Source organism: Canis lupus, chromosome 18, assembly GCF_011100685.1.
Source record: "Canis lupus familiaris isolate Mischka breed German Shepherd chromosome 18, alternate assembly UU_Cfam_GSD_1.0, whole genome shotgun sequence".
Taxonomy (NCBI): domain Eukaryota; kingdom Metazoa; phylum Chordata; class Mammalia; order Carnivora; family Canidae; genus Canis; species Canis lupus.
This window is the reverse complement of record NC_049239.1, coordinates 17322909-17336287: the sequence shown is the minus strand read 5'-3', so window position 1 is coordinate 17336287 and position 13379 is coordinate 17322909. Positions and strand designations below refer to the sequence as shown.

The window sequence follows — 13379 nt, the reverse complement described above, 5'->3', positions numbered from 1 at the left end:
TTTTTTATTATTATCTACCCATACAAGTGAGACAACTTAAAAGAGATTAAGCAACATGCCCAAAGTCACACAGCTAAAGATAGTATTGGCCACCCACACTCCAGAGCACACACTCTCAATTTCCAAGTAGTTGCCTCTTTCTATGGTGTAGTTTTTTCATCTTAGGAACGAGATGCCAAAGTGGTTCCTGCTAAAATTAATGTAGTATCTTCTACAATTTGTCATTAAAACTTTATAGGAAAATAATTTGTAAAGTACTTAACTTAGTATTACCAATTAGAACAGAAGTGATAATAAAATTAAGGTCCATGGGCGGAACAGGCTTGCACCAAAAATAAGCTGATCCTAAAACAATTTTTAGATGTTTTGCTCCAGCTGCTTTTTCACCACACCACAGATCGAGCCAACACACACATAGTTCCTTGATAGAGCAAGGTTTTGGAATCTTCCCTTATCTGAAGTTCCCATAATATATGCCTATGAAACCTGGAACCACTCTCTGCTTCAGTGAATTGAGATCGCTCTGACCCCTGAGGTTATCAAAACATGGATTTAAAAAGTCATTGAGAATTCTCTTTTGTTTTACAATTCTAAGTAGCTTAATCCAACAGGCCTGAACCATCTGGTTCTTCTCCTGCAACATGGCACAAGTTTTAATAGCTATCCAGGGGTTTTAAGGGGTTTCTTTCTGAGTGAGAAGATGAGTCATCAACACTGAAGGTGATTTTATAACTCCCTGTAAGTTCACATGCTACTATCTTTTACAAACAAACAAAATATTATAGTTATTTAAAATGAAGGGCAGCAAAAAATAAATAAAATAAAATAAAATAAAATAAAATAAAATAAAATAAATAAATAAATAAAATAAAATAAAATAAAATAAAATAAAATAAAATGAAGGGCAGCCCTAAGACACTCCTTATATTATTAAGCTGATCAAACAATTTTTTTATTTTAAAACAACCACATTCATTACCTAACAAGATTATTTAGACTTTCCAAATTTGTCAACATGAGGCTTTCTCTGTATTGCTTGCCAAACTACACAGATACCAAAAGAAACAAAACAACCAAACTTACATTTTCATGGAAAATGGTCTTAGCCAACCCTCCAGCTAGCTCTGAATTTGAGAGATAGTGTATGAGTCCTACCATCTGCTAACTAAGCAGCCTTTCCCAATGGGTAAATGATACTAAGGAAAATGGTTATAAAACAGAACCTGACCTATTTTCATGGATTGATGTAACTGAACCTAAAAAGCAAGCCTGCAGTGTCGGTGTGTTTTCCAAGTTCAAATTGTATCACATTCCAGATTGCTGTTTTCAATTATTCCATCAAAAAATCAGACAACCTAAATTGTACAATCTCAATTTCTTTTAAAGACCAATACTTTTGGGACGCCTGGGTGGCTCAGCGGTTGAGCGTCTGCCTTCCGCTCAGGGCCTGATCCCAGGGTCACAGAATCGAGTCCCGCATGGGGCTCCCCATGGGGAGCCTGCTTCTCCCTCTTCCTGTGTCTTTGCCTCTCTCTGTGTCTCTCATAAATAAATAAAAATCTCTAAAAAAAAGACCAACACTTTCAAAAACTTTAAAGTTAGATCCAACTCACATTACATTTTCATGCTTATAACATCTTTTTTTCCTTAAGTCCTTGAGAATCTATAGCATTTAACAAGCTTAACAAATCCAGCTGTTTAGGACGTGAGTCTTAGAATCATTAATTTCCAGTTTTTCACTAGTAAATAAATAAAATCTTCATTATTTTATTTCCTTTGCATTATTTTTAAAGATTTTATTTATTTATTCATGAGACACTCAGAGAGAGAGAGGCAGAGACACAGGCAGAGGGAGAAGCAGGCTCCATGCAGGGAGCCTGATGTGGGACTCGGTCCCGGGTCTCCAGGGTCAGGCCCTGGGCTGAAAGCGGCGCTAAACCGCTGAGCCACCCCGGCTGCCCTCCTTAGCATTTTTAATGGACATTCTTGACAATTTATTTGATTGGGGAAAAAAATGAGAATATCCAAAAATAATGCTGTACTTTAGTGTCGTAACAAGATTTAGTCATTTTGAAAAGAAAAATATTATTCATCTACTTTTAAGGGTAATACAACTAAACAGATATAAATGGTTCCATTCCTTTTTTGTCTCAGAAGTAAAATATTCATGTACACATTCCATTTTTCTAGAATTCTCCAAGAAAAATAAACAGAATGGTATAGGGTTTATAATTTTAGTCAAGAATTAGCAAAATCAGGTCCTGGTCTGAGTTTTGTAGTTGTCTGACTTTGGGAATGTCATTTGATTTCTTAGATCCTTAGCTCCTAAAAAAGGTAAAATATCAGCACAGAAATCTCTACGTTCCTTTCTCAAGATCATGCTATGGTTTGAGTACTCTGGTAGACTCTATCAATATGATCCCAAAAAGACTCTATGTAGTCCCACATGAAAATGGGAGCAGGCATCAGGGTAGAAGGAAGGAGAGGAATCCTGATCATTCCCCATGATGTGATATCAGAAAATAATATGTAAAATGCAAAAAGTGGCAATGACTTTCATTGTTTTGAAACTTCAAGTAATCCAACATAAACTCTTCTCCATAAATTTACAGTTCAGTTGGAGAGAAGAGAGCAGGGAAGTTTTGCAGATCAAGTGCCAAGAGGGCTGAAATTGCCTAAAGTAATATTACTGGTAATCAATGAGGGAGTACATGAAACCACTTCTTCTGTATTATCAACCAAAACACTTCTTATGAGAAAACATGCCAGTTCATAGCTCATCATAAGTGTTGAAATTTCCATGTACAAGTCTGTATTAGGCCCTGGACCACTTAATGAGATGGTTTCCTGACTCTGGACACTGATCCTTTATTAATTGACATTTTGGCTTCTCTGAATTGGGAGAGGGAAGAGCATTAAACCAGAATTCCTTTGCAGCAATTATATACTGACTTCTTAAATACTTGCTTGCTTCTTATCTGTGGTAACTTACTCAATCCCCACTCAAAGTCCCCTCCTGCCTAGCAATTTGCAGTTAGACATGACAAATTTCTAGCCTAACAATATCAGTGAAAGACTTGACTGTGGGGTCTAGGGGAAACTGGCTTTTCTACAAAACAGGAATCGGCCAATCTTTTTGCTTCCTACCACTGGGTTTTTCACCCTTCTTCAGGCCTGATAAGTGAAGATATGGCTGGAGGTGGAGTAGCCATATTGCAACCATGAGGCAATAAGCAAGAAGATGCTAAGGACTACAGAGTGAAACAATAGTTTTTCATCATTGAGTATGATGTTAGTTGTGGTTTTTTTCATATATGGCCTATATTATGCTCAGGTATGTTCCCTCTAACTCTACTTTGTTGAAGGTGTTTATCATGAGTAGAGGTGTACTTTGTCAAATGCTTTTTCTGCATCCATTAGGATGATCATGTGGTTTTTATCCTTTCTTTTGTTGATGTGATATATTATGTTGATTGATTTGCAAATATTGAGCCACCTATGTAACCCTGGAAAAATTTCACTTGATCATGGAGAATGTTTTTTAATGTATTGTTGGATTCAGTTTGCTAATATTTTGTTGAGGATTTTTGCATCTATGTTCATCAGAGATATTGGCCTATAATTTTCTTCTTTTGTAGTGTCCTTGTCTGGTTTTGGTAACAGGGTAAAGCTGGCCTCGTAGGATGAATTTGGAAGCTTTCCTTCCCCTTCTATTTTCTGGGATAGTTTGAGAACAGGAATTAACACTTTTTAAAATGTTAGGTAGACTTCATCTCTGAAGCCATCTGGTCCCGGACTTTGTTTATTGGGAGTTTTTAATTACTGATTCCATTTCATTGCTCATAATCAATCTGTTCAAATTTTCTTTTTTATTATTTCTGATTCAGTTTTGGAAGGTTCTATGTGTCTAGGAATTTATCCACTTCTTCTAGGTTGTCCAATTTGTTGACATATAATTTTTCACAATATTCTCTTATAATCCTTTGTTTTTCTGTGATGTTAGTCATTACATCTCCTTCATTTCTGATTTTGTTTATTTGAGTCCTCTCTCTTTTTTTTCTTGTCTAGTCTGGTGAAAGATTCATCAATTTTGTTTATCTATTCAAAGAACCAGCTCCTGGTTTCATGATCTTTTCTATTGTTGTTAAGGTTTTTTAGTCTAAATTTCATTTATTCCTGCTCTAATCTTTATTATTTCCTTTCCTCCAGATGACAATGGTACTATATACAGAAGACCCAAAAGAGTCTACCTAAAAATTACCAGATCAAGTAAATGAATTCAGTGAAGTCACAAGATACAAGATTAATATATGGAAATCTGTTGCATTTCTATACACGATGAAATAACAGAAAAAAATTATAAAAATAATCATATTTATAATTGCATTAGAAAGAGCAAAATGCCTAGGAACAAACCAAGGAGGTGGAAGACTTATACTCCAAAAACCATAAAACCCTGATGAAAGAAAATGGCAATGATACAAACAAATAGAAAGATATTCCATGCTCATGGATTAGAAGAACAAATATTCTTAAAATGTCCATACTACCTAAAACAATCTACATATTTAAAGCAATCACTGTCAGAATACCAACAACATTTTTCAGAGCACTAGAACAAATAATCCTAAAAGTCGTATGGAACCATGAAAGACACCAAATAGCCAAAGCAAAACTGGAAGTATCACGATCCTAGATTTCAAGATATACTATATAGCTATAGCATGCAAAATAATATATATGTGTATGTGTATATATATATACACACACACACACACACACAAATGGAAAAAGACAGTCTCTTCAACAAATGGTGTTGGGAAAACTGGACAGCAACATCAAAAGAATAAACCTGGACCACTCTCTTACACTGTACACAGAAATAAACACAAAATGGATTATTAAAGACCTAAATTTGAGGTCTGAAACTCCTAAAAGAAAACACAGGCAGTAAGTTCTTTGACCTCAGACATAGAAGCCCTTTTCTGGATGTCTCCTCAGACAACGGAAGCAAAGAAGATATGATTGACAATTTGTAAAGAGGAAATTATGGGTGAAAATACCCTTATTCTAACTCCATGATATAGATAAAATGCAAGATTAAATACAGACACACAGATATCTTCTTCCCAAATATAATTTGACCTTAATTCTGTACATTTAGTGGGGTGTATTTAATACATGGAATTTTATAATGTGAAGCTGCCATCAATCAGAATAAAATCATATTTTATAGCTCTTCCACCACTTACCAGGTGATCTCACAAAGTGGAAGTTACTTATCTACCAAAATAGGAGAGAATATAACCAATAATTGGAATTATGGCTTATTTTCATTGATCAGTTCAATGACTTGTAAACTGTAACTACCCGATTCTTTTTTGAATTCACAATCTAAGGAAAAAAAGATAATATAAAAATTTTAACTATCTGAAAGTTGCAATAAGACAAGCCCATTTACTGGGATCCCTGGGTGGCTCAGCGGTTTAGCACCTGCCTTTGGCTCAGGTTGTGACCCCAGGGTCCTGGGATAGAGTCCCCCATTGGGCTCCCTACAGGGAGCCTGCTTCTCCCTCTAGCTGTGTCTCTGCCTCTCTCTCACTGTGTGTCTCTCATGAAAAAAATAAATAAATTTTTTTTTTTAAAAAAGACAAGCCTATTTACATCTTAGAGTGAAGGCATAATATTACGATTACAAGATTAGGGATTAAAGATTAAAAAGTAAGTGCCGCAGGGATCCCTGGGTGGCTCAGTGGTTTAGCATCTGCCTTCAGCCCAGGGCGTGATCCTGGAGTCCCAGGATCAAGTCCCACATCAGGCTCCCTTCATGGAGCCTGCTTCTCCCTCTGCCTGTGTTTTTGCCTCTCTCTCTCTCTCTCTCTCTCTGTGTGTGTGTGTCTCTCATGAACAAATAAATAAATATTTTTTTTTAAAAGTAAGTGCCAGAGTATCTAAAATCTATTCCACCTTAAATGACAATGTATGCTTGATGGAAGAATGTTTTCCTTTCCTTCTTATTTTCTACAGCTTTACTTTCTCCACTTTTGATTGTTAGATTCATCTTATAACCATCCAAAAGGATGACCTCTTAAAAAATGAGTTGAATCCAAAGCTAGTTGTAAAAAGAACATATTTCTTTGAAATAGGATTTCCATCATTCATGTAAGGTTTATAAAACCACTAATTTTTTTTAGATTTTATTTATTTATTTGAGAGAGAGAGAGAGAGAGAGAGAGAGAGAGAGAGCACAAGCTAGGGTAGGGGTAGAGGAAAGAGGAGAAGCAGGCTCCCCCACTGAGCAGGGAGCCTGGTGCAGGGCTCCATCTCCGAACCCTGAGATCATGACTTGAGCTGAATGCAGACGCTTTACCAGCTGAGTCACCCAGGTGCCCTAAAACCACTCTTTAAGTAGACATTGTGAAAATGACTAGTTACAATACGTGAATTCATACAAACCTGTGAGACTGCTCTTTCAGGTAACAGTGAAATGTCACATTCAGGAATCCCGCCTAGAAGAGAGGCTTTAGACAGACTGTGTTCAGGAGGAATGGGTTCTTCTTTAGCAGCTACTTTTACCTTGCTTCTCCATTTTCGCAGTTGAAGTTCATGTTTTAACATCTGCCATGACAATAATTGACAAATTCCATGTAATTGTTGTAAAGGTTAAAATGAGATGATATACATAAAGCGCAGTACCTGACACCATAATAGCATCAATTAAACATTATTTATTATTATCATCACCACTATCTTTGTCCATAGCATGTTTAATATTCTCTAGACACCAGAGCATTAGAGATCATTTCCATTAGTTGTCAGATATCATTGGCATAGGCAGCAACCTCAAAAATGTGGTCCAGCGTCCTCTTTTAGATGAGGAAGCTGAAACCCACAGAGTCAAGGTTTTGGTAATGACAGAACTGATATTTGGGGCATGGAACTGATATTTGGGCAAGGTGGTTGGCCCAGAGACCAAAAAAAAAAAAAGAAAAGAAAAGAAAAAGAGAGAGAGAAAGAGTCAGAGGAAAGCACTTGGGGACTTTCCTGATTTATTGTTACAAGAAGTCCCCATTTCAACTTTCAGTACATTCCTTAAAACCACATAATCAAGAAAAAGCCATAAGGGTAAGTAAGTGTTACATTTTGATTGGTGTGTGTGTATATATATGTATATATACATATAATTTTATATCCATATATGTGCCTAAGGAAGAGCACACATTGAAGAACTAGCACACAGAAGTGTTCCGTGCTTCTCTTCCCAGAACATACCTGCCATCCTCACTTTACCCACTTAAGTGAGTGACTGTAAGGTGAAGAAATTGCATAGCTAAAAGAAAATATTTTCTCTAAACACCCAATTAATAATATACATCTATATTAAGAATAATACGGTATCATATATAATATAGTGTTTTATATATATTAATATGTAACACCTACTGCATGCAAAACATTATGCTCTGTGTATAGCGATGATTAAAAGAACAATATTGCTTCAGGGATGTTCAGTCCAAGAGGGGTGGAAAAGGGGCAGACTAGTCATGCACAGTCGCTTATTTCACCATTAGACAATCATTGATTAGGCATGGAGGGAGCCAGGGTCAAAACACTAGCTTAGTACACAGTGTTGAAAAATGCTGAACAGGGGCGCCTGGGTGGTTCATTCAGTCAAGCGTCTGACTCTTGATTTTGGCTCAGGCCACCATCTCAGGGTCGTGAGATCAAGCCCTGCATCAGGCTCCCTGTTCAGTGGGGAGTCTGCTTGAGATTCTCTCTTGCTCTCCTTCTGCCCATTTCCACATACCTCCCTCCCCACATGCATGCACTCTCTCTCTTTCAAATAAATAAATCAATCTTTTTAAAAAAGAAAAAAAGATAAAACACTGAACAAGCAGACTTAAACAGTGGTACATAAAGTACAAGTGTTAAACTGGCAACGTTTGAAACGTACTCCACCAAAGGCAAATGCTAGAGGACATCCCATAAGAACACCAATTCAATAGATGAAAAACTTCCAGAGAGGGAGAACTATGCTTTATGCATCTCAGTGTCCTCTGCAGAGTCTAGCACTGTTCCAAACATAAATATTTCCAATCTCTCTTTTCTTTAACCCTCTTGGTATGTATACAGTATCATCAATCTCAACATCTGAACCAGTGAGGGGTGGGAGGCGTTGACCCTGCCCTCCATGGAGGAACTCCAAAACAGGGAGTTTAATTTCTTATTTTTCTCTTTCTTATTTATCCCAACCTTGTTTTTTTTAATATTTTATTTTATTTACTCATGAGAGATACAGAGCGAGAGAGAAGATACAGGCAGAGGGAGAAGCAGGCTCCATACAAGGAACCTGACGTGGGATTTGATCCCGGGTCTCCAGGATCACGCCCTGGGCTGCAGGTGGCGCTAAACCGCTGAGCCACCGGAGATGCCCAAACTTTGTATCTCAATACTATTAATAAAACATTGCCTCTGAAGTAATACAACTAAAAAAAATTCCATTTTTCTATGTCTGATCCTAATAGTGTGAATATTTAAAACAACATTAAATAATAATGTACTAATAGCTTAAGCAAACTAGAGATATTTTTAAGTTTGGAGAAATTTGCTTGGGTCCTCTGTTTTAATTGCTTTAATTCCTAGGGGGTGTCTCAGTTAAGAATGATCCTTTAAGTTTAGCAATTTAGTAATTTTTAAAATAATTTGATATTAAAATTATAATTAATTCATTGAATATTAAGAATAATAATTTAATCTTATCTAGAAAAGAAAAAATTTATTCAGTCTTTATCATATCACAGTTTCTCTTCAATTTTATTTTTTTCTCTTCAATTTTAGACATCTATATCCATCTAAACACTTGCTTAAACAAAATTCTTAGTTGTTTTTTTTTTAATTCTTAGTTTTTAAAAATAATTTTAAACAAAATGTTGAAATGATTTTTTCCTCAGTGTTCATAGTTGAAATGAAACAACAAAATTTATTAGAAAATATTTTTGGTAGCTGAAGTAAAATTTAAATTATTAAATTAAAAGAGTAAAGACCCCATCAAAAGTATATAATATTGGGTCACCTGGGTGGTTCAGTCAGTTAAGCGTCTGACTTTGGCTCAGGTCATGATCCCAGAGTCCTGGGATCAAACCCTGCATCCAGCTCCCCACTCAGCAGTAAGGCTGCTTGTCTCTCTCTCTCTCTCTCAAATAAATATTTTTTAAAAGTACATAATATTCAGGATTTTAGTACTTTCCATGCATACCATTATTATCCGAAGCAACATCAGTATTCAGTTTCTAAAAAATATTAAGTTTCCAAGATACCATACCAGCTCATCTTCTCTCTTTTTATACTCATATCTTGCTTTATCTCTCCATTTAGTCAGGGTAATTATTAGCTTGTAATGGTGGCACATCTTTCGTATTCGCAATAGTGCTTCTAAAGAAGATTTATTAGATTATTGCATATATTTAAAGATGTTTCCAAAAAAATAAAGTGTATAATATTCTATCATGTTTATAATATAAACCAATATTATATTTGACAATTCTTGTTTGAGTTTTCATCTAAAATTAATTACTTTTGACAGCAGTAGATTTTTACTCCTGAAACTTTATTAACCTGTAAACATCACCTTTGCCCTTAGAAATTAAGATGTAGGGGTATCTGTGTGGCTCAGGTGGTTAAGCATCTGCCTTTGGCTCAGATCATGATCTTGGGGTGTTGAGATCGAGCCCTGAGTCGGGCTCCCTGCTTGAGGGGGTGTGTTTCTCCCTCTCCCTCTGCCCTTCCCCCCTGCTCGTGCTCTTTCGCTATCTCATTCTCTTTCAAATAAATAAATAGAACCTTTAAAAAAATTTTAATATATAATAGATGTAATAACACATCAAGACATATATGATACATATAATTTCATTTTTTAATCAACTCTGTTTTTTATAAAACCAGAACATCCAAACTTATTCATAGAAATACAATTATCAGGTGGTATTCTGATTTAGTTGAATGCCCTATGATTAAATAAACTGCTCCATTTTGTGTTTTAACCAAGGATCCCAAAGCTCAAACATATGAGCCAGGCCAGAAAGGAGGATGACTAAGGGCAGGCCCCAGGGACACCACTTAAGAAGACTGTGGCTTCTAAGCTGCAGCCAATTGTTTCTTCTCAGAATTAGAGGCCCATCAATCTTATGTTAAAACCTTCAGAGGGCACCTGGGTGGCTCAATCAGTTAAGTTTCCGACTCTTCATTTCAGCTCAGGTTGTAATCTCAGGGTCATGAGATTGAGTCCCATCCTCTGCCCTGTGCTGGGCATGGAGTCTGCTTAAGATTCTCTCTCTCCCTCTTCCTAAGCCACTTCTCCCCCCCTCACCCCCCATGCTCCCATGTGTGCTTGCTCTCTCTCTTTTCCTCTCTAAAAAATAAAACAAAACAAAACAAAAACCTTCAGAGGGCTCACTGTAACTGAGATATCAAGAGGAAATGATTCTCTGGTTTGCAGCAGCCATAAACCAGTATCTGGTGAAGTGGCTAAATTCTGAGCAAAAGGCTGGAGTTCCCTATTTCTATTCCAAAGATCATGTACATTCATTGTCTATTCATTACAGTTATCAAGGGTATAAGGAAAAGAAAATTTGTTTTCTTTGTTTCCTCATGTATCCATTAAATGAAACATCTGTAAGGAATGGAAAACTCTCTACAAGAAATAGTCCATTTCGGTACCTGTCTGTGATATACCAGCTCTCTGTGAGTAAAAATGATGATAGTAGATCCCTATTTATATTTATATTTGTACATACATCACACAAATACATATAGGATTTCATTTTAAACATGCCTGTTTTCTATTACAATAAAACCCTTTGAGGGCAGCCTGGGTGGCTCAGCGGTTTAGCAGCGCCTTCAGCCCAGGGCCTGATCCTGGAGTCCCAGGATCAAGTCCCATGTCCGGCTCCCTGCATGGAGCCTGCTTCTCCCTCTGCCTGTGTCTCTGCCTCTCTCTCTGTGTCTCTCATGAATGAATAAATAATAAAATATTTTTTTTAAAAAAAACCCTTTGAGACAAATCTCATTAAATATTTTAAATTAGTGGTTTTAGGGATCCCTGGGTGGCGCAGCGGTTTGGCGCCTGCCTTTGGCCCAGGGCGCGATCCTGGAGACCCGGGATCGAATCCCACATCGGGCTCCCGGTGCATGGAGCCTGCTTCTCCCTCTGCCTGTGTCTCTGCCTCTCTCTCTCTCTCTGTGACTATCATAAAAAAAAAAAAAAAAAAAAAAAAAAAAAAAAAAAAAAATAAATTAGTGGTTTTACATTTCATGACAGTTCTCTAGACATCATAACAACTTCTCTAGTACAAACTGCTTAATTGTTAAATGTGTTGATTCTTTGAATACCCGAATACAAAGACCAACTGCTAGTATGTAAAGATTTACCTGTAAGTAGTTTTTTTTGACCTGCTGCATAAGAGTGCCAAAGACGAAATACATATTTTTGAAGTCTGAAATTGTCATATTCTATTGCTTTTTCCATTTTTTCAGCTAGAATGTTCTCTTCATTTATAAGAGGTATTGCTATGTCTCTCCAAATGCTATAGGCAGAAAGTACAGAAAAATAGTATTTTGATATTATGGCAGTACATTACTAATAAATGGAGAGGGAGAGGAGTAATAATACCTCCTTTGTCTCCCCTAAAACCACAGTATAGGGGTTGTTCAATTATTGTTCAATTATTGTTATTGTTTTATTTCCAGCTAGTCCTTGCATTTCCTTTGAGCTTGCTCTTCCTTTTGCTACATTTCTAAAACCCAGAAAAGATCTGAAATTCAGAAGTTTTTGTTGTAACCTATTTAGAGGCAAAACTAGACCTGACCTAAAGTAATTTTGCATTGGGGTACCTCAGCGGCTCAGTTGGTTGAGCATCCGAATTTGGATTTCGGCTCAACTTACGATCTTGCAGTCCTGGGATCCAGCCCTGTATCAGGCTCCACATTCACACAGATTTGACTTGAGATTCTCTCTCTCTCTCTGTCCACCCTCACCCTCCACCCCCCACTCCCACTTTCTGTCTCTAAAATAAATAAATCTTTAAAATAAATAAATAAAAATTTAAAAACTAAAGTAAGTTTGCATCAAAATCCTCCCTGGATTTAACACATAGCTGTTCACAGTCTTTTTTCCACTTTATTTCATATACATTTCATTTTATATACATATACATAATATATAGAGTAGAAATACTAATATATTTGAACATGTTTGGTTCCAACATGCTGCCCCAAACACCACTGAAGATGTTATATAATATATAGAATGTACAGAAGTTACCTTTGTAAAAATTTTTAAGAAAAGGAATCTAAATTTCAAAACATATCTCCAAGGATTTCAGATGAAGATATTGTAGACTTATCCTTTCAATTTTGAAGTTTTATTTTTTTTTAAAAAGCAATGCCTTGAAGTAAAGAACGTATTTTAATTAAATAAAAGCCAAATAAAAATACAAGAAATATACAATGCAAAATGATGGAGACATGATTAAATAGATAAAATCAGAACAACTGGCCAAAAATGAGTTCTTCATGTGGAGAATATTAAGAATAAAAACACAAATAAATAGTATGTAAAAATCATTTTCTTACCAAAAGTGAGTCTTTACTAAATGTCCAGTATAAAAAGTACATGCTTTTATCATCAGTTCTGGAGTCATCTAAAGTAAACAAATAAATGAAATACCAAACATTAGAAATAAATGGAATGCAAAGGCTAACCCCAGAAGATACACAGGAAAATGTGAGCAATGGTTGCACTGGGCAGTAGGGTGACAGGAACAGACTGGAAGAACCACATACCATTTATATATTTTGTAATTTTTTTGTATATGTCTCTTACCTATTTTTTTTCTTTTTTTTTGAGATTTCATCTATTTATTTGACAGAGAGAGAGAGCACAAGCAGGGGGAGCAGCAGGCAGAGGGAGAAGCAGGCTCCATGCAGGGAGAGAGCTGGATGTAGGGCTCCCTCCCAGCAACCTGGGGTCATGACCCAAGCTGAAGGCAGACACCCAACTAACTGAGATACCCAGGCACACCTGTTATCTATTTTTCAGAAGTTAAGATTGCAACTTAAAATTTTTTCATTATATTGTATTTAAAGCATTTTAAGTAAGTTCTATGGTATTATTATTGTCAGCTGCATTGATAGTAGTATAGAGTTTGTGGATCTGCTGATCGTTATTAAACTGAATGATTTTCCCTTCTGGAGAGTATAAAGTTAAATAGTCTTTTCTTTTTTTTTTAAGATTTTATTTATTTATTCATGAAAGACACACAGAGAGAGGCAGAGACACAGGCAGGGGAAGAAGCAGGCTCCATGTAGGGAGCCCAACGTGG

General features: G+C 36.2%; 1 protein-coding gene across 9 annotated transcripts in view; it reads right to left on the bottom strand.

Moving 5' to 3' along the window:
* FBXL13 (F-box and leucine rich repeat protein 13) overlaps positions 1-13379 on the bottom strand; it is a 204400-nt gene that overhangs the window by 167076 nt on the left and 23945 nt on the right. For all 9 annotated transcript variants that reach the window (XM_038562793.1, XM_038562790.1, XM_038562794.1 and 6 more), the window contains 4 exons: positions 12631-12698; positions 11428-11582; positions 9323-9432; positions 6457-6618 (listed from right to left, as the gene is read on the bottom strand). In XM_038562793.1, the coding sequence (XP_038418721.1) occupies positions 6457-6618; positions 9323-9432; positions 11428-11582; positions 12631-12698 (495 nt within the window). The remainder of the gene's footprint in view (positions 1-6456; positions 6619-9322; positions 9433-11427; positions 11583-12630; positions 12699-13379) is intronic.